The 22306-nt window shown below is 34.7% G+C and overlaps 1 protein-coding gene across 1 annotated transcript; it reads right to left on the bottom strand.

Annotated features, from left to right (window-relative positions):
- Window positions 1–94: 94 nt before the first annotated feature.
- LOC143542367 (phototropin-1-like) lies at window positions 95–10309 on the bottom strand. Its single transcript, XM_077034968.1, has 22 exons — window positions 9570–10309; window positions 9147–9327; window positions 8844–9026; window positions 6498–6589; window positions 5415–5673; window positions 4659–4914; window positions 4258–4328; window positions 3916–4022; window positions 3787–3836; window positions 3222–3326; window positions 3083–3142; window positions 2916–3005; window positions 2670–2831; window positions 2511–2591; window positions 2279–2382; window positions 1964–2013; window positions 1712–1818; window positions 1106–1240; window positions 978–1029; window positions 784–896; window positions 442–582; window positions 95–356 (listed from the first exon to the last, which is right to left on the bottom strand). The coding sequence occupies exons 1-22, from the start codon at window positions 10120–10122 to the stop codon at window positions 255–257; spliced, it is 3054 nt and encodes a 1017-aa protein (XP_076891083.1). The 5' UTR covers window positions 10123–10309; the 3' UTR covers window positions 95–254.
- Window positions 10310–22306: the final 11997 nt, after the last annotated feature.

The following is a 22306-nucleotide window of genomic DNA, read 5'->3' as shown; positions in this document are numbered from 1 at the left end:
ATGAACACCTCTAACACAAACTAAGCATGGCATCAACTCGGCCCGCAGCAATGCGTGGGTTCGATTACTTGTTAATATGAAAAAGCCAAAAAAATACAAAAGATTACATTATTGCTTTCATTTATTTGTTTAAGCTATGAATTACAAACTAAAAATACCAAGAATACAAAATTCACAATTTGAACCCTTGTTTGAGTGTCATTTAGAAATAAAATTAAGCAAAGGTTAATACACACAAAATGCTTCCACAAATCTCAGAAAACATTATTCACCAAGTCTTCAAGTCCAAGGTCAACCTCTTTGACTTTTCCATTTTCATCTACTCCAAACACAGGAGTCTCCAGATTAGGAGGGGTCTGAAATCATTCAAATAAAATGTATGTTACAATTTAATTAACTCGGTTTTTAAACGCGTATGGGGGATCCATGTTGTCTAATTACCTGACACCGAACTAAAGCCCAATTGACACCACGAAAGAAGTGGTGTCGTTTAACTTCACTCGCACCTTCTCGTGAACCCAAGCGGTTCTTGGGATCTCTATGCAACAATCTATAGATCAACTGTTTGGCTGGAAGGCATACCTGCATTACATCCAAAATGCTTTTAGACTAATTTTGTTATCATAGGTCCTTTTAATATATTAAGACATGAAAACACTAGAGGTGACAAATGGACAGTATGCAAAACATTTTTTAACATCCGACCCCTCATACCAATCAATATTGTTTGTTTTGTTAGTGACAAGTTCACAATAAGAGCGCACGTATAAGAAAAAGACATACCGATATGCTACCAGAAAACTTAAGATCCTTATGAAGAACGTTAGCAAACGTTCTTTGCCTCGTCTTCCCTCTAAACGGCGTGTACCCATAAAACATTTCGTATAGAAGAATACCTAAAACCACAACCAAGATGTTGCAAGTTTTATAAAACTATACAAATCTAACCAAAAATATATACAAAAGTAGAAATATACCAAAAGCCCACCAATCTACTGCACTAGAGTGTCCAACACCACTTATAATCTCCTGTGAAAGTAAATAAAACATCTTAAAATTATTGTAAACTTAACAGGAAAGTTAGGAAAATGATAACCACACGAACCGGTGCAATATACTCTTCGGTTCCCACGAACGAATTTGAGGCCCGAACCGGTTCGGCCATGAATATTGGAGGTTGTTGACCCTTTTTATGCTTTCTCTTTTTCTTCTTCTTGTCACTTACTTCAGGAATTAATAGCTGAAATAAAGAAAATAGAACTTAATTGTATAGTAAATTAATAAAACACAATCTAGATTAGTTCTAATGATTCTTTTCAGCTTCTAGTAGCAAAGTCAATTATAATAATTTTGTGTATCTTGTAATATTTAGTTTGGCATGTGAAAGAGTTGTAACTATATTGTGGTGAGAATATAATTTCACTACTTAAAAACCGAGCATTAGTGACGGAGTGCTATTTAATTAGTCGCTAATTTGCGACTATATATAAGTCGCTAGTTTAGTTCCAAATTCGGCTGCTAATGTCAAATGTCCGGTTTTCTGTTTTTTTGTTTCATTTTATTTGGTTTTAAAATTTTTCACTCAAAATAAAAAAAAATAAAAAAAACATAACCAAAAACTGAATTACCAATTCAGTTTCGGCTTTCGTCTAATCAGTTTTAAACCGAATAATTACGTTAGAAACTAAAACCAAAGAGGGATTAGCGATACCTGAGGGTTGCAAGATGTCAAGCAAGAAAGATCAAAATCTGTCAACGCTATATGTCCGTTGGTTTGTATCAATACATTTTCTGGCTTTAGATCTCTGTATATTATACCTGCATTGCCAATTTAAGATTCAATATATATCGGCTTTAGAGAACAGTTCATATTGGTACATATAGTTCATATGTCCGTTGTTTGGTCGCAAAATGAAAGTTCATGTTTCATTTCACATGCAAATGATAATACACTATGGTCTACCTTGACAATGAAGGTATTCTAACGCCACAAGTACCTCCGCAGCATAGAACCTGAAGTAAAGAAGAAGAAGCAATTTATTTTGGCTTTAGTTAATCACGCTATACGCAAAAATCTTCATTAGCGACAAAAGACTTAGCGACTTATTGGTGACCAACTTTTGTATTTGGTCACTATTGGTGACTACCAATTTTCAGCCTTTGGTCACACAACAATTTAGTCACAACAGAAGATTAATTTCTTTAGTGTAGCTTCAAAAAGTTTGATATAATATATAGTGACCAATCATCAAATCTAGCTCAACTTCAATTTGTTTACCTCACAGCGTCTTCCTTCAAGACCTTCATCGGTTGCCTGTCTAGAACCATAAACAGTTCTCCACCGGGACAATAATCAGTGATCAAACAAACATGAGTTGGTGTCTGCAAAGATTACCATTTGTTACGAATTTATGAGATGTCTGTAAGCTAAAGAATTCTTAGAAAAATGTAACCTTGACAATGTTTTTAACACATGAAAGATAAAAACTATGAAAACTGTCGCAAATAACCTGAAACGAAGCGTATAATGCTGGAAGAAAAGGATGGTCCAAGACATCAAGGATCTCTCTTTCCGCACATGCTCTATGCACCTATTTAATTTATGACGACGTTTATGTCACAAAGTTGTTTTTTTTTTGCGACCAAAAGAACAAATTCTATGTTTTTACCTTGTTTCGGTTTATCATGACACTTTTGTCCATTGCTTTCATCGCGAAAAATTCCCCTGTTCCACATAACTCGACCAAATGAACATTACCCGTATCACCAGACCCAAGAGGCTTTACGGGCCTAAAATGCTTCAATCCCAACTCTTCTCCGCTCTCAATGACCTACAAAAACCGCAAATCAAATCATTATGTTTATCAAATGAACATGTAATTTTAAAAGTCTAACACATTTTAAGATTATGTTACCTTTAAAATGGCCTTCCATGCTGATGTCTCCCTTCTATGAGGCTTTGGGTGAACCCTATTCGAATGTTTCGCCCATAGATCATTCGGGGACTGTATAATATGATAAAATTCACATCAATTATATGTTTTTACACGCGAATAAATTGAAAATGTGCTTTTCTTGTTACCATATTAGCATCTGGAAGTTCTCGTACAGCTTCATCGATGTTTTCAGCGGTCTCTTTCACCTAAAATGGACAAAACGCGATACTTTATTAACATGTCTACGAATACAGCAATAAGTATAACCTTGAAAATTATAATTACCAGAATTGCACCATCTTTAGCAGTAGTTTCAGGGATACAATTTTCTAATGGCTCAACATGTTGACTTCCATCTAATTGTACCCCAATGAAGTATTGTACTTCTCCCTACACAAAAAAGCGCATACGTCATTATATTTATCTTCTTGAGGACGAGTTTAAAATTACGGAAATGTCACATAATAGTAACCAAGTTTCATTTCTCTAGTGTCACTTGAAGTTTTTTTTCTCTAAAGTCAATCAACTTTCTTTTATAATTTTAAAATTTTTAAAATTAATTGACCTGTATGAAACATATATAAATCTTGATTATTATTTAGTAATATATTTTTGTCATAATTTGACTTAAATTTTGTAATTATGAAATTTAGTACTGTTTAATTAACTTTTTGTTCACTGAAGCCTCATATGTTCCATTTAGGTTATTTTAAAAATTGCTACACTTTAAAGAAAGAGTAAGTTCAAAGTAACAAAAAGGTCTAGTAACTTTAGTTAAAACTTGGTTATTGTTGTGCGAACTTTACATAATCTAATGATACAATTTTTGCGCGTTTCTCTTGAATCGTACCTTTTGATCACGCATAGGTTGAAGATGAAACAGGTTCCAAAACTTTTTGCCTGATTAATTGTCACAAAATAGATTTAGCAGCAAAAGTTCAAAGATAGACATTGTATTTGTATATCTAAGTTCATATACCGGTTTTCGTATAATTGATAAGTTGTACGGTAACCTCTGTTTGGTTATCGATTGCTTCTCTGATTTTCTTCACGGTTGACGGATCAGTTTCAGGCCCTTGAAGAAACCTTTAGTAAATATAACTGAAGGGTTAAATACACAAATAGTAATGTACTTGCAAAATTGTTTTATTTAGGTATCTAGTTTTGTCGCTATTTAGTCACTAAAAGCATTTTGCTTTTCCTTATTAGGAGTTAATAGCATATAGTTTTGCATTGTTTCAAAGTACAATTGTATTAGGTATATTAGATCATACAATAGCAACTGAAATTAATTAAATATAAATAAATAAATTCAATGTACCTGCAATTTCTTCCCAGGATTTCTTCACGACTATACTCAGTCAACTCTAAGAAGCTATCGGATGCAAAAATCTAGTGATGAAGATCGTTAAAATTTTAGAAAATTTTTATTTTGTTAAACGTGGTAAATTGTACTATATACAAAGTTGTTTGTGACGGCCATACCATCGTAAAAGTCTAGCCAAAAATTTTTGCCAAAACTGTCGTCGCTAACTTTGCGACAAAACACTGTTGTTAGATTAGCTATAGAACTCTGTCGCTAATTAACAGCAGTTTTTTAATCGCGATTTGCGACAGTACTTTCATTGTTAACATCATTAACATTGAACTAATTTTTTTGTCTATTTAGCAAAGAAATTATCATTAATGATTTTCTTCTAATAATAAAGGTGCAAGACTTACAATGGGATTATCGGGAAGTCGTGGATCAGTAATGACAAAGTTTTTCTCAATACGTTCAAGCGTTGTCGCTAAATCGATACCCTTTCTCATTTCCTTCTTTCGTACTTTGTCGTCTAAACTTTCCGGCCTCGAATAATCCTTTTTATCCTCAAAATCATCCTCATCGTCACCCTCACCATCAGTATCCTGAATGTTAACGTCTCCATCAAATCTATCATCAAATTCTTCGCTACTTTTTCGGTTTTTCTTCTTAATCCTAAATCAAAATCATGTAAATTAAACATAACATTCAGGTACGTGTAGTCGTTTCATCTGTTCAATTTTTAGTTCGGTTTTTAATTTTATTTGGTAATAATTAAAACCGAACCAAATAAGAATTTGGTTCAGATTTGTGTAAATAACCAAATAAAGTGATTTCAACTTAATTTCATCTAATTGACTTTTTTAGCTAAAATATAAAATTACTTCTTTACTTATAAATATTCTCTAGCTAGTTTGTAATATATAAAGATAAGTTAATTTGGTATAATATTTTTTGTAAGTAACTAGTTAAAAAATTTACTACATAAGGATAAGTTAACTTGGTATAACTTTTTCTTAAGTAACTAATATAATTAATTTAAAGTACTGTACAAGGATTAATTATGTTTGCCTTTTATTGGTTTCGATTAGCTTTGGTTTTCTGATTGTTTGGACTCAAACCAAATAAAAAACACCCCTAGGTCTACTTTCACTATTTAAGATATTTCTATGTACCTGATAAAAGAAAGTCGTTTTGTTTTATTCGGCTTCTTTTCTTGGAGCTCGGCTATCGGCTGCATCATTGTGATGGTTCTGACACCGGTGTGTGAGTTTCGTCTATTAGGTGGTGGTGGCCGAGGAAGCATAGTTTCTGCTGATTTTCTGCGGCCTAAACTTAAACCGTCAGATTTGTCTTGGTCACTAAACGATCTAGGTCGTTTCACCGCATCCACTAGCTCGACTACCGAACTAGTTGCCATGTCTTTTTGCCTGGCTGCAAGATTTCCATCAAATCTCATCAAACAAATTTACTAAATTATAAAACACTTGTTTATGGGGCGACCAAACGACAGATTTTATTAGCGACTGACTGCATATCTAACATATCAATATGTAGGGGTGTTCAACGAATCGAATTTCGAATATTCGAATTTATTCAAATCTAATTATTCAAATTTTGAAATTTTGAAGCTGGATTCGAATTCGATTCGAATTCTAAATAGATTCAACAAATTCGATTCGATTCGATTCGAATTTAGAATAGCAAATTCGAAATTCGATTCGATTTGATTCGAAAATGAAGTTCGAATCGATTCGAATTCAGTTAAAAAATATATTTCAATTTCAAAACCTTTATAAATTTAAGTTTTTTAACAACAAAAAAGTACAAGTCTATGAAATAAATAAATCATTTAAAGTTATCACATCATAAATATTCAAAATGGTAATATCCAATTACATTAATTATTAACCAAAATGATAAACTTTCTATTGTTAATCTCTATAACTCAAAAGATTTATGTAGTTTATCTTTACATAAGTATGTATATATATAATAAAAATAAAATGTATAATTTGAATTCGAATCGAATACGAATTTATGATTATAAATTTGTATTATTCGAAATTCGATTACTAAAATCGAGTTCGAACCCAATCGAATTCGAATGACTACAAATCGAATTCGAACCGTCAAATTCGAATGCGAGTCGAATCGAATTTCGAGTTATTCGAGTCCGATTCGAATGCTGAACACCCCTATCAATATGTATACACTTTTTTTTCAATATAATTATAGCCAGAAGTTTAAAGATGTACCATCGTATCGAATCAAGGATTCAGGCAACCCGTTAGGGCGTAGCAGTTTCTCTTTTGTTCCTTCCGTATGCTTGCTCACCTCCACCAGCATTCTACATATAGAACACAAAAATAACGGAATATAACCAGATGTGCTATTCAATAACAAGATCAAATGTATAATTAAGTTTGTATTAGAGTAATTTAATTTTACATTTATTTGTTGTATCGAACTATCTTAAAAAGGGCAAAAGCAAAGGACAAGTTGTCGCTATAGACAGCTTGCAACGGACAAGTTGTCACAAACCATTTTCGACAAACAAAATCGTCGCGCAATAGCTTCGACAAACAAAACTGTCGCAAAATGTTTTCAACGAAAAAGTCGTCGCAAATCTGCTTTCAACAAAGTCTTCGTAAAACAGTTTGCAAAAGCAAGTGACAAGCTGTCGCGATAGACAGTTTCCAGCAAACAAAATCGTCGCAAAATAGTTTACAACAGACAACCATTCAGATCTGGAGAAGACAAATACCATTCTCGCTAATAACCTTTTGCAGTTACAGGCCTAGAAAAATACCCTTGTCGCTAATTATACGTGATGGTTTTGCTAGGGTATATATATAGTTTCATACGTTTTATTTCATATCACAACACTAAAATGGGCCGCGCCCAGACGAACTGTCGCAATTGTTTGTCGGACAGTTTTTTTCAACCATTTGCAACAATATTTATAAAACTAAAGTAGGTTGCTTTTTATCCATGTTAATGCCATTGTATGTTTTTCCATAAGCTTTTTATTCCCGGGGTTCTCAAGTTCGAATTCAACAAATTGATCTATGATCGAACTTGTTATGACCCTTTGAGAGAGGCATCACTGTCACTAAACTCACGCAGTTAAAAAAGAAAGTTTCTTGTTGTAATAATATGCTTTTCTGTACAAAAGTCCCATTAGTTTTGTTTAGTGATCATAATTTGCAAGTCAAGTCTAGACTACTGGACTTATTGATCATCTAAACATCAAGTGCACGTGGCAATCACGTGAATGGAACAGTAAATAGGATAAAACAAAATAGTCACAAAAACATTATTATAAAGTTGAAACAAAAAGTAGTTGCACCAAATAGAACCACACGGGAAACAAAGACTAGACCCAAATACTTGGCCCATGAAGCCATCAATACCAATCACTTGTAACATCACTCACAAATGTGGTTCAAATGGTCCATAAAAGATAGGACCACCATGTCCCTCCCACATCCCCTTAACTAATAAAACAAAAATTTTTGAATTATATAAAAGAACTCGATAAAATTATGAGTACGGGTGGATCTGGTTTGGATAGCACGTCGTGTCAATCACCTCGCGCTAGTTGTCAATAGATAACGCTAGCGGGTATGTTAACTAGTGTTTTTGGATATAAATCTTTTATACGACAAAATGATGTTGATTTATGGTGGGATGGACTTGATAGGACATGACTCTAGAGCAAGAATTGCTCTGGATCAACTATTGAATATGAGGTATCGGCCATGTGTTACAAATATTAACGGTTTATTCATGTGTCACAATCATATACCCGATGATAAACAATGTGTATGGTATCTAGATCTAAAATGATCAAATTAAATGACCTATATAAGGTAGATGCCACATATATCCTCTAAAATACCCTACCCTTGAGGTGTACACATCAAAAGAGGTCATAACCCGGGACCAAAAAAAATCTTCATAGTAGAGAAAGGTATAATAGTTATTTTTATTTTAAGAAATATCAGATTCAAAGATATGATCTTCAGGTCAATATGTTTATAAAAGGACTCAAAATGGTGAGAATAAACGCAAATCCTAAAACGACCCAAAAAGCATTTAAATTTCACAATTTATTTTATAAGCCGTATTAAGTATTTATTTGTAGGAACTCAACCTTTTGCCCTCATATTTAAATCGACAAAAAAGATCTTGTAAAATTTTAACGTAGTTAATCAAAACCATCCATATATTACATATGTGGACCGGAGTCAAGATAATATATACTTTATATGGATTTAGTTAGCTTTTTTTGTTCTTGCTAGAACCTAATGAAAAATTATAACGTCCGACTCCTATAGGGATGGATGTATAAGAATTCACTTATCCCAATAACAATAAAAAAATTTGACTTTACAAAATCAATACAACCAACTCGGTTTATATATATTATAAGTTTATAACTACTATACAAATAAGTATCACTGATCAATATTTGACAGAGTCGTCAGTGATCGATACTCAACCATTTTGTAGTGGATGAACTAACAAAAACCTGTTATAAAATTTGACTGTTTTGATGAATATTTTCAACCTTTGACAATCAAATAAAAGAAACATACCCGATGAATTTAAGGATGTTGCCGGATTCATCTTTGATGGGAGAAACAGTGAGAAGGTTCCAAAATGGGGACCCGTCTTTCTTGTAATTGAGGAGTCTGCCACAATATGTTGCACCCTTTTGCAAAGCTTCCCTGATTTTAGCCACATCTTCCGGGTCTGTGTCTGCACCTTGCAAGAACCGGCTGCAACCCGAGTTAACCAAGCTTAAATGTTGGACCAAGACGTTTACGAGAATACAATCTCTAAACCCTAAACCCTGAACCATAAACTGAATAACAACAAAAGTAGTTGTGAAGCGTTACCAGTTTCGACCGATTACTTCTTTAGAAGTATAACCCGTCATCTTGAAGAATCCCGCACTTGCGTACAATATCGGATAATCCGGTCTTGTGGCATCCGAAACCACAAATGTTTGTTGAAATGTTGATAATGCATCCTTCAAGTCCTCAGAAACCCTTGGGAAGCCTTTTTCTTTACCTACATCTTTGTTTTCACTCAAATATATCAAATATCTCATTCTAATTCAAATTTGATTAAAATTAATAATCACTTTATTACAAAATTAAATCATTTTTTTACAAAAAAAAAAAGAAAGAAAGAAAATTCTCAAATAGACATGAATAGGTTTTGGATCAATAAGAATCCTTAATTCATAATTAAGGATTGGTTAAACGTACCCCAATTTAGGATGAGGTACGTTTAGCAGAACCTTTAATAATATTTACCTAATCCTTCTTCCGAAATATCACTCGAACTCTTAGCCGAGTTACCCGAATCCCTTCGATTAGCACCCGGTTTAGCATTCGGATCCTCACTGGAGGTTCTAACTTTAACCCCTTGCGGTTTCCCCGTCTCGGAATCCGTTTTCAAAACCAGCCCCCACTCAGCCGCCCGTTGCTCCGCCACGCCCACAATTCCACCAGGGGAAAGTGGGGCTGCCCCAGTCGCTTTTGAACTCTGACCAAACAAAGGCGACTGGGGCGGCATCATCACTAGCGGAGCATCATACGAATTAGGATCTTTCAAAGCCATCCATGACTTTATTTCATCAGTTGGAAGTCTCCCTGAATGAGAAGCTGCTAGGCTAACGTTGACCTCCGTTGACTGTGGCGGTTCGGGGTTGTTTTGTGGCGACTCGGCCCAGCTTCGCCACGTCGGTTGTGACCGGAACGTGGTGTCATAGGTTGTTGGGTTGAATACTTCAAGTGAACCTCGGATGTCTCTTTGAACTTGTTGGAAAACCGGTGATGACTTTTGTGCATGTTGGTTTGACTCCATATTTTGATCACTACATGATCAACATGCAAATATTGAATTTGATATATGATTTGATGGTGTGTATAAATATGTCTAATTGAAATATGTGAAAGAAATTAAATACAAATTTTTAAGGGGATAATGAGACTTTGAGGAACTGAAGTACACGACCAGAGTGAAAGATATTATAGGATTCGAGGCTACATATGATGATGGTAACATGAAGTGAGAGAGTGTTAAGAGTACAAGGGTAGTTTTATCATTTTACAAGCAAAATATGTTTAGGGTTTACTTGAGGACCATAATATTTTCGAAAGAAGTAAGGATAATTTGAGAAAATACGTTAAAAGACAAAAGTGTCCTTCAGTTGGATCCACTCATACATGAATCGAATTGCAAAGTAAGGATAATTTGAGAAAATACGTTAAAAGACAAAACACGTTATATGGAAACTATTAATGGATCGAATTGCAACAAATTCAGCACTGTCATACAGGGGCATTGTTTTCGGGGATCAGAATTGTAGGTTTTGTGGAGTATTTGCGAAATCATCGGAACATCTTTTTGTTCACTGTAGCGCAACTAAATGGGTATGGTCAATCATACATGAATGGGTTAAGCTACCGAATTTGACCAACTTTGATTCGGTAAAGGAGTTGTTCGAATTCCCAAGTAAGCATTAAGTAAATAAAGCAGAGTGTCTAGCAGTTCAATCCATCTCAGCGGTTACGTGTTGGATGATTTGGAAATCAAGGAATGATCTCATTTTCGATGGTGTCCCCTTCTCAGAATCTAAAGTGGTGAACAATATAAAAACGGCTTCCTTTTTGTGGGTAAAGTATCGAAGCAAAAGTTCTGGCCTCGATTGGGAAAAGTGGTGTAAGTTTAATTTTGTTAATTTTCCATTGTAATTGTTCTCTTATATTGTTTTTGTTTTCCTTGTATGGCTTGGACCTTTGCTTCTTGTAATGGTCCTTTTGGTTTTTATTGATATTGGCTTTTCAAAAAAAAAAAGTTGGATTCACTCATTGGTAGCAATTTCTTGATCAGTCATTTTAAATTTGTCTTCTGTAAACATACAAAGTATATATTCGTGAAACTGTGTATATAAATAGAGAATGAAAGTACATTTTTAGTCACAAACAGTGAATATTTTATTTGCACGTGAATAATATTAGCTAGGTATATATTGAACTTATACACCATATCCATATGTAGCATATCAAATGAGATTAAATCATTGTTGACAAAAAAAATCATGACTAAAAATAGATATGCGACTATTAGTTACCTATCTAATGGCAAAATGGGTATTTATTCATTTTTGGATTTTTGTAATTATAAATATCTCAGCCTTCTATGTAACTCACTCAATCAACCAATAAGATAGTGTCACCTTAAAAGTACACAAATCCATATACTAACTATTAAACACAAAGAGGGAGGCGGTTTCTCGTGTGTATCAGTGTACTCGACTCCACTACTTAGACCAAGCGAATAAACGAGCCCGTCCCCTGTCATAACTATATTAATATATACACTCCAACGACAAAATAATGAAAGTTAGGATCACATACAGTCATATATTTAATTCTTTCAGTTGTAACATTTAATATGAAAAATTGTCTATAAAATTATTGAAAAGCCTAAATCTGCTCATTTGAGGGTAGAGTACCTTCTCTTTATAGAAAATGGATAAATGATTCTTTTTATTAATTTTAGAAGTCGGTTTGTTCCAAACTTTAAAAAACTATAGAAGTGAAAGTTAACTTTAAATAAACTTGTGACCTAATTAAATATGGTTTATTTTATAAAGTTGTTTACAATTTAATATTTATGATACATGATCATCTTTCTCACTAATACAGCGGTCGCAAGTATGTCGCAAATTAATTAAATGTTTTTATCGTTAATTTTATGACAGTTAGTTGTGTTAACTGGTTGTTAAATTTGCGATTGTTTTGGTTTTGTAGTAGTGTCTTCATGTCAATCTTCTATATATGGAAACAATAATATGACAATATACTTCTGAATTTGTAATAATGAACTTAGAAAAGAATATTAAAATAGTTATAAAATTATAGAAAGCAGATGCTACTATTATTTGCGTGTACAATAAAGTTGCTACAGGCCATGTGTATATGCTACCCTATGAGATTGGATGTGAGTATATGAAATAGAAATTGGATATTTTAAACTTACATGAGAAATCATATTTATTGAATCTTTTATTATTATTATTAATTGAATATATAGAAATTGGATATTTTAAACTTACATGAAAAATCATATATTGAATCTTTTTTATGTATATCCGAAGGACACCCGAATGTGAATGTGAATGTGAATGAGCATAAAGGATTAATTACGCTTATCAATAATTTGTTAAATAATATGCACATAATGTAAAAATTTTCTTGTAGACAGTGCCGGATGTTGAAGTAAGACAAGTAACACGTAAATTTTGGATGAGAATGGTAGTCGAGGATCCAGAACCTTTTTTATGGGATTATCGGAAATTTTAAGGTTGACTGTCTATTGCTATAAGTGATAACATTTTTCAGTTCAATTCGGGTCGAATCATATAATAAAAAGGTAAAGTCAAATCAAGTAACAATTTTAAAAACATATATGATGGATTAAGAATCGTGGCATGATCAATTGATCATCGATATTTTGTTACAAGATAAATTCAGATTTAATTTTTAACAGTTTTCAAAACCCAAAACTTTGTTTTGAGCCCCAAACCGACCTTTCTACACTTTCTTTTACATTTTATATATACATACACACCAGATGTTGAAGTAAGACAAGTAACACGTAAACGCTAAAAAGAAACTTTTACGAGTACAACCAAAGTGAAGATAAACCAAAATATATATATGAAAGTGAAGAAAGCAGTTTACCTGTACAAATGAAAGTGGACGACTTCCAAGTGAACTTGGATTACTGATCACCTTTATCTTGAGTAGTCAATATCTCTTCAGGTGGTTTATATGATCACCAGAAAGAGTTTTAAAATGGAGAAAACGAAGAGACATAGATATGAAAGAAAAGGGTGGCATAGACATACAAATTCACATGCTTCCTACGTACACCATTTCCAATCCCATCCATCAATCACTCTTATCTTCTACTAAAACTATCAATGATCCACACACGTATACATAAGCATTCTTTATTCTTTATTAAGCGGGTCAAGTACGACACGACATGATCAATATGGTTGATGGATATTAAACCCAAACACAACATATATATTTTTATAACTAATAAATGCGTGTTGTTTAATATGTAAATAGGTTACACGACACGTGTAATATAATTACATTATTATCTGTAAGATGGCGTCGTAAATCTAGAAAAATCAAAACTTATTTTTGTTTTAAGTTGGGTCGTTTCAAACCCGTTAATCATTATAACTAAATGATCTAGTTACATTAAAACTTGTTAGGTAACATTAGACAGGATAATTGGAACATGAACATATGTTAAAGAGACCCCAATTTTGTAGTCTCAAAATTGGGTGTCAATATCACATGTATAAGTTTGGTTCACATTAATCCTTGACCGATAGAAAATATGATATATGAAGTAGAGGTGTACAAAAAAACCGGTTTCACCCGAACCGGTTTCCAAACCGACCCAAACCGTCAGTTTCAGGACCGGTTCCCCTTCAAATCTATCAAACCGGTTTTAAAACCGAACCGGTTTGGGAAAAACTGGTTTGAAAACCGGTTTAAACCGGTTTGAAACTGGTTAAAACTGGTTTGAAACCGGTTAAACCGGTTTATAAACCAAACCAAACCGGTGTGACCAGGCCGGCCTATCTTGCTTCTAAACCGGTTTATAAACCGAACCGGTTTGAGTCAAACCGGTTTTGACCAGTCGTTGACCAAACCGATTCGGTTTATAAACCGGTTCGGTTTGGATTTCAAACCGGTTTTGTACACCTCTAATATGAAGCCCGACACAATCAAATGAAAAGAAAGTTTAGGTCAAGCTATGGTTAACTTGCTTGAGGTGAAATTCGTTCGTTAAAAAACTATTTTTTATGGAGGGAAATGATTTAACATAAAATGAAACTCGTTTAGATTGATGTGGTGACAATTTCATAATATTGCCACTTTCTAAATAGGCTCTTTTAACATCTAAATAGGAACTTGTTTGTAAAGCCCTTCAACTTAAATGGGGTTACCTTTTTTTTTTCTTGAACGATCGAATTTTATTAACGAGACTAGCAAGTCACTAGTCGTAATAAAAAAACACCAAGTTTACACCCAATTACAGCCTAAAACACAAAACTACAACCCAAATTATTCAAATTGAGAAAGAGCATCACATCTCCCGATCAAACCCAAACCATTTTACCCCTATTTTTCACCCATAAGAACGAGAGTCGTTTTATGTCCTCTTTGATTCAATGATACTACTAATTGACACCCGTGAGTAATTGAATACATACTTTATCGCATTCCCTAGACACCAACATGCTGAGAGTATATTATTTGGATTGCTCGCCTTTGTCCGCCGTGTTCTTTTATGCGAAAATGTATTTTTAGTAGAGTCTTTACCCCGAATACATATATCGATTGAATACCGCACCAACGACTAATAAATGCAACATAACCAAAGCAACATAGCAAGATATTAAAATATGATCAACCAACTCCAATAAATCCTCGCATTTATTAAATGGGTATATCAAACTTGTTATTATTTATAAATTAGTTCTTAACTTTTTTTATATAATACTAATAATGGTGTTTTTTTAAATATTGATTGTTTATAGAAATGATGATCTATAAATAAGCTCTTAATAAAAAATAAATTACTTAAAAGTAAGTACTCGCATAAACAAAAGATTTTACGACTTTTCTATATGTATTGTAAACAATAACATAATGGTTGAACACTATTTTATATACATATTTTTAATATTCTATATTGTTTTGTTATGACTTATGAAAACAACCTTACTACACATAGCAACAATGATATCATACCAAATAAACAATAATATCATACCAAATCTGAAAGGGATTTTCTGATATCATTTGGGATTATTGAAACTTGATGTTCACAAATTTGAAATGACATTATCTCCACATGCCCTATGTTGGGCCACGTAAAATACCATTTTAACCATTTGTACATTGATTGCCTTATTGGCACAAACACATGAATCCTTATCGTCATTTAGTCATTCACATTTACACATTCGAAAAATCCTTTGGACCACCATGCCACCCTTGTGTTTCTTTAACAATTTCACCAAAAAATTTTGATTCTTGTGTAAAAATTTTCATACTTTAGTTTATACATCAATAAATGATATATTTTCACTTGTCTTTTGAGTAGACTTGATCTACATTTACAAGCCCTCTTTAAAATTACTATTGAAAGTTAAATGCTAAAAGTTACAAATTCAGATTGTCTTTAATTAGATAAAGACGAATGTGTTTGTTTAAAAGTCAAGTTGAGTTATATTAGTTGTTGAGTTTGATAAATGAATCGACATAGCTATCCTATAATCCCATTGCGTAAACATTTACATGTTATGATTCACCCTTTTGATGCAATTAACGAATAGGGTCGTCTAAGGGTTGGGTTATACGAACATGCAAACCCGACAAATCGCTAATGTAAAAGGACATGAGCTAATGAACTACGTGTCTCATTAATTTATAACTTCTATATATATATATGAAAATCAGACCAACTTGTAACTTTGTTAGTATTCGGTGTAAGAAAACATAAACTAATAATTTATTTACAAAAGGAAATTTTCATATTTTCTTTTTTGAAACACTATAATATGTCATATTTACATAATTAATATTCATGGTCTTTTATAACCGTGAAACAATATGTATTCAATTTCTTGTTTGAAACGACATGATCGGTTTATAACCATGAAATAATTAATATTCATTTAGCTTACCCACGAGACGGCCCTGCAAATTGAGTTAGATCTTATTACTCCCTAGTCCCTCCTCTTTGATTATACATATCAATTCTCTCATAGTTTTAACTAATTTTTAACGTTTAATTTACGTAAAGTTGTCATATACTCATATGAACTTGTACTTTCAAATGTTGTTATTTGTATAAAATTAAAAATTGATATGTATACTTGTATAGTAAATGAAGGTATTTAAGTAACTATTTTTTAGAAAATAAAAATAACAAAAAAGAGTTATTATATATATTGGTCGTGAGGCAATCACATCAGTCCCCAAGCCCGTGCTGGATTGCTGGCCGTTTTCGTTACTTCCTTTTCTTATGTACCCCACAGCCACCTCACTACCCCTTCTTCATATTAAATATAGGGTCATGCTATGCATACACCAGCCCCTTGGTGTAGGAATAAGGCTATATGGCTCGTATAGGCCTATACGAGTCGTATAGCCCTAATTTATTGACCTGCGTACGGACGTGTCAGTGTGGCAGCTTTTTGCAGTCTATACGAGCCGTATAGATTTTCCAGCTCGTATAGCCTACGTAACTCGTCTGACCTAACAAGCCGTATAGGGTACATACGACTCGTATATACAGCATGTACTTTGACCAGAGATTTTTAATTACTTTTCTTGTCTATACGACTCGTATAGATAGTATACGACCCGTATAGACCAGGTATCATATTTTCTTTCTCAAACCATAACTCATATACGTGTCAACCAAAATGGATTGCATTACCACATCTAAAAAGTCGTTACCCCGAAACGCTCATGTTGTACGTATGTTGTTATGTATATTTTTATTTTGTAACCAACTGGGTGTTGCTTTTAATATTTTGTAGTTTTAAAATTGAAAAAAAAACTATACGAGTCAAATACACCCTATACGAGTCATATAGTCCTATACGAGCCGTATAGGGGCTATACGATATAAAAGAATAAAACCTGACACTTCTGCTTGAAAATGACTTGACCATGTACCTATACGAGCCGTATAGAGCCTATACGACTCGTATAGGCTACCCTGGTGTATGTATAACCCAAGCCTAAATATATTGCTTTCTTTTTCTTTTTTTTTTAAATAAAAAGATAGCTATTATTATGATTTATGTAAATTACAAACTTTTCTTTAATTTTTTTTGGTGTAAATCACGTTATTTTACTCTCACGGTAAATCATTTATGGCTTTTGTTAGATTACAAACTGAACTAGTTATGACTGTTTTGAGTAAACATCTGGTTTAAGTTGTTAACTACGGTTTACGGGTTTAGAAGAACAGCAATCCTAATAACCAATCATTTTATTCGTTTATAATATTTATTATTGTTTTAGAGTAATTTTATCATTTATAACAAAGTAAAGTGACATTTTTGTCCCTGGAGTTTGGTTACTTATGTGAGTTTGGTTAATATCCTGTTTAGTTGAAAAAAAATGTGAAATTATAATATAAGTAACTCCTGTAAATTCTCTTGTCTATAGGAAGTTAAGAATCTTCCCATAAGTTGGTGGGAAGTATGAATTCTTCCAACTTGTTGCATGTCCTTATAAACACGTCACACTCACCCTTCAACTCCCCCCCCCCCCCCCCCCCCTTTTCATTCTTCATTCAATCATTCTTATCATGCAAGATGTAAGTGATGAGAGGCAGATAAAATCGCGAACTTGCTAGGCCACAAAGGTTCAGGCACACAAGGTAGAAATCATGATAGTGTTCGCCTAGGACAAACTCATGATAATATGTTTGCATATTTGGGTTGGTGTAAGTTTGAGTAGTCTAGGTTTAGTTTTAGTGCGTTAGCATTACCAATCAGAGTACCTTCAACGATGGATTTATCCATCGGTGGTCTCTCAATGAAGGTAGGATACCTCGACAGTATGTTGGTGAAGGTTTGTGAGAAATGATGTGGATAAGAGTCATAGACTTCATCTAATTATGTAAAACAATTACCAAGAGATCACCGACAAATAACTCTGGTATATCAGTAAAGGATCAACCAATTAACGAATGATTTTCACCAGTAGACTAGTTTTCCCCTAGTTTTCCATAAGCTTTCATCATGTTTTAGGAATCCCTAGTGTCTCCTCCCTTACATGTTGATTCGTTTGCATCTTAGTGATTTGTTTTTGTAAGGCAGTAATATACAATATGCATGAGGTGTTAAACAAATGATTTTCAGTTTGTTAACGATAAAAAATACATTATACAAAAAGAATACTTCAAAGAAAGACTAGGAGGTCAATATCTCCCAATGTTGTAGTTGTCGGGATCACCAACAACGGCATAATGGGAATCACGAATGGTTCCATCCCCACCTCTCTGCTCCACAATTTAAGTGCAAATTTGTGATTGTGAAGACGGTTGAGTTGGTATTCTTTCTTGGTCGGGTGACTACAGTTAAAATTGTCGATACAGAGTTTTGAAACATCAAAATATTATATTTGTGAATTAGTTCCCCTATATTTTTAATTTCTATGCATTTTGTGAAGAAAATACATTTATGTGCTTATGGGACATGCCACATGCAAGTGACATGTACACGAGACCATAAATAAACTCATACAAACTAGGATATTCGTCTCTCATCATATTAATCTCATTGATTGTGTTTGATTCTATCGTGTAAGATTAAATATTGTTAGGTGCAAAAGGCCTTGGATAAGTTTGTACATGAAGTGTGTGTTTGATTTTGGCCCAATTTGCACCAAACTTGTAATGGATAATTTAAGCACGTCACTACTGATTATTTATCACTATAATATGAGACTGGATCTTAAACATATTACACCAAAATTTACTGGTCTAGATTTATAAACAGGCATGTAAACAAATCGAATAAATATATATTGGGTATTTTGAAAAACTTTAATCAAAACAATTGATAGAAGAGGAATTAATGAACATGTTTTCTTGTTCACATTCATTCCTTAAGAAATGAACGTGTTAATGTTCGTTTATGTTTATTAGTTAACAGTGAAATAAACAGTTCATGAACGTAATCGGATGAACATAACTAAACATAGATGGGCGAACAATTAATATTGATCCAAAACCTACTATAAGAAAATGTAAACATGAAGGTGTTGGGCCTAAAAAATATTAACAAACGTAAACTTATAACATAAATGAACGTAATTGAACAAACTAGACATGTGTTTATATACATCTGTTTAACAAAAAAATTGTCCTCATGTTTGTTTGATTATTAAATAAACAAACATAAACGAACTTCTCATTGTACGGTTCACTAAACATATGGTTTGTTTACAAGCCTATTTATAAAATTTTGGGTTTGTCATTGCAACGTGCCAAATTTTATCAACGTCTTGATATAAATTTTCTCGAAACCAAGTCATCAGACTGGCCACTATGGTGAGGGGCTTCGAAACCCCTCCCCAGCGCCACGTGTGCACTAGGGGGCTTCAAAGCCCCACCCCAAAGATGCCCCTCAATGGTGACGGGGCTTCGAAGCCCCTTAATTTTTTTTTCTTTTTTAATTTAATAAAACTAACAAACTTAATATAAAAACCTAAATAATAAAAATCAAACTTAATTAAACTAAAATACATAAAAAAAACATACAAATAGAAAAAAAAAAATACAACTAATTTTCGGCGTCCGAGTCCTCGTTTGCGTATTTTGCCATTATCTTTTCTTTCTTTTTCTCCAAAAACGCCCGCGTGGCCGGATTTAGATGCAAGAGATCCTTTGCGAGGAGCTTGAAGTCATTCTCTCGTTGTCGTTCTGATTTAGCCTCCTTTCTTTCTTCATGCATGGCTTTGTATTCCGCATGCATCGTTTTTCTTTCTTCGTGTATTATCTTGAGTTCCTCTTTCGAGTGTTTTTTTTTCCTCGCGAAACTCTTTAAGTGCAAGCTCCAAGTTGTCAAACAGCGCGCTCGTCGTAGGAACTCATCGAGGATGCCGTTCTAGACGAAGACCCCCCGCCTCTAGCCGCCGCCTTGGCCCTTTCTCTTCCTACCGGACGTGGCAACTCATCCGGTTCATCAAAAAGAAAATCGGGATCACTCTCGTTTAAGTTAAACTGAGAACGAGCATCCGACGCAGCTTGAGACGGCGATTGATCGGCCAAAGTAGACGTTGTTTTTGACCGTTTGAACGGTCGCGGTGAAGATGTCGGGATCGGATACCACTTTGGCGAGCTCGTGCATTTCTTCCAAATTTCAAACATCGCCATGCCGAAGTGGTGACCATGAAGGCCCTTGTATTGTTTCAACATAGCCTCAAGAAGGTCGGCGTCGTTCGTGCCGCTTTTTGTGTTGTTATTAAGGTGAGTGTGAATTGTGGAGAAGTGGTTCATTTTTAAAACCATTGCCTTCCATTTGTTGGAGACGGAATCATCCCCGCGTTAGCGACCTTGACCCGTTATCTCAAAAAACTTATCACGTATTTCTGCCCGAAATATCGCGGTGCGTTTACCGTCACCTAACACCGAGTCTCCGGATGAGTCGATCCACGCTTGCGCCAACGCCGCTTCCTCATCATCTTCCCACTTCTTCCTGTCGTACAATTTGGTTGGTGTTTGAACGGCAACAACCTTCTTTTTATGGCTTCACTTGCAACGAACTTGGGGTTCGTCGACTTGGCTTTCGGGAATTTGGGTTTCCACAACTTGGGTTTGGGGTGGCGGAGGCATAAACGACATTGACATTCGATAAAACATATCGTTTGGAGGCATTGCGGTTACATGCTAGTTGGCAAAGTAAGGGTTGGTAGGGTCATTGTTTGCGAGTAAACTAGCCCACCACCTTTGAGACGGATCCCACGGGTTTGGGTTGGTGTTCGGGTTTTGGTTAGGGTTTGAGCTCGAGCTCGTGTTCTGGTTTGGGTTTGGGTTTGGGTTTGAGCTCGAGCCGGTGAAATTTGAGAAAGGATTCATGGTAGAGAGTTGAGAGTTTTTTGTTTTGAAATTTGATAGTATTTTGTATTTGTTTGTGTATAGAATGATAAAATGAGTTAGTATTTATAATAAAATAATTAGTTTTTTTTTTTAAAAAACTAGCCGTTCAAAATGAAAGTTGGGGGGGGGGCACCAAAACCCCACCAAGCGCGCCGGCCGTTTGAACGCTGGAATCAACGGCGCCCAAGGAACAACCGCGCCCTACGGCGGTGTTTCGCTCCCATCACCCCATGCCATCTCAGCCAACCCCGCCCCATAGCGTATAGTCTAAGGCCATCCTCTATGGTGAGGGGCTTCGAAGCCCCTCCCCAGTGCCACGTCAGCGTCACGTGGGCACTGGAAGCCCCACCCCAAAGATGCCCTCTATGGTGCGGGGACTTCGAAGCCCTTATTTTTTTTGTTTTTTTTAGAAATTTATATAAATATAAATAACTTAAAATTCTCACCCTTCACTTCACCTAACCTCAACCACACACTGTTCATCATCATCATCATCATCATCATCATCATCATCGCCGGCCGACTCCGACGGCCACCTCCACATCCTTCGCAAACTCACACCCTCTCTTGAAGCTTTCTCTCTCTAAAACCCTCTCTCAATTCCTGCCCCTCGTCGGCCGCCTCACCACCGACTCCGACGGCCACCTCCACATCCCTTGCAACGACTCCGGCGTCGAATTCCGTCACGCCACCACCACCCAATACCATGTTGACCAGATCTTGTTGGACTCCATCTAATTTGAAGGGAGGGGGCCCATCAAATTTCTTCATCCGCGCCGGCCGTTGCAACGACCGGATTGTTGGCGCCCACGTTCCAACCGCGCCCCACGGCGGTGTTCCGCGCCCACAGCGCCCAGAAAGACCACCCCACCGCGCCCCATAGCAGGTGGTCTAATAAGTGATACATAAGTAATTGAAGCACAAACATACATGTTATTAAAGCCACCCCACATGTAGTTCCTTTATTTCTTTTTTTATAAGTTGACGTTGTTTACCTTTCTTGTTATTCTAATAAAATAACATAACGTCTCAAAAAAGTTCCAAATACACCCTTGTGCTGTCCTTATTTTTATCTACCTTTCGATTAAAATTTCTTCAAAATCGAACAGGTCAAATATAACTAACTGATATTTTTCGTTCTTTTCCGTCACGCACTGAATCAATATCCTATCACAACTTTATTTCTTGAGTTTTATCTTCCGGTCCCTATACCATGTGTTAATAGCATACCTATACCATAATGAATCAAACGGATACCGACCGAATCATAAACTTTAACAACCTAATCCCAACTTTAACAACCTAATCCCAAACCCAATTCCCA

Source organism: Bidens hawaiensis, unplaced genomic scaffold (assembly GCF_021521415.1).
Source record: "Bidens hawaiensis isolate Kalapana, Puna unplaced genomic scaffold, B.hawaiensis_p1.1 tig00012834_1, whole genome shotgun sequence".
Taxonomy (NCBI): domain Eukaryota; kingdom Viridiplantae; phylum Streptophyta; class Magnoliopsida; order Asterales; family Asteraceae; genus Bidens; species Bidens hawaiensis.
This window is presented reverse-complemented; position numbering and strand designations above follow the sequence as displayed.

What these genes read in the sequence shown, in the direction of transcription:
- LOC143542367 (XM_077034968.1), bottom strand. Translation starts at nt 10,122, where the DNA reads ATGGAGTCAAACCAACATGCACAAAAGTCATCACCGGTTTTCCAACAA. An exon ending in GAAGTAATCGGTCGAAACTG is followed by an intron (nt 9,027 to 9,146) that starts GTAACGCTTCAC and finishes CTCGGGTTGCAG; the next exon opens with CCGGTTCTTGCAAGGTGCAG. An exon ending in TGACATCTTGCAACCCTCAG is followed by an intron (nt 1,241 to 1,711) that starts GTATCGCTAATC and finishes TCTTTATTTCAG; the next exon opens with CTATTAATTCCTGAAGTAAG.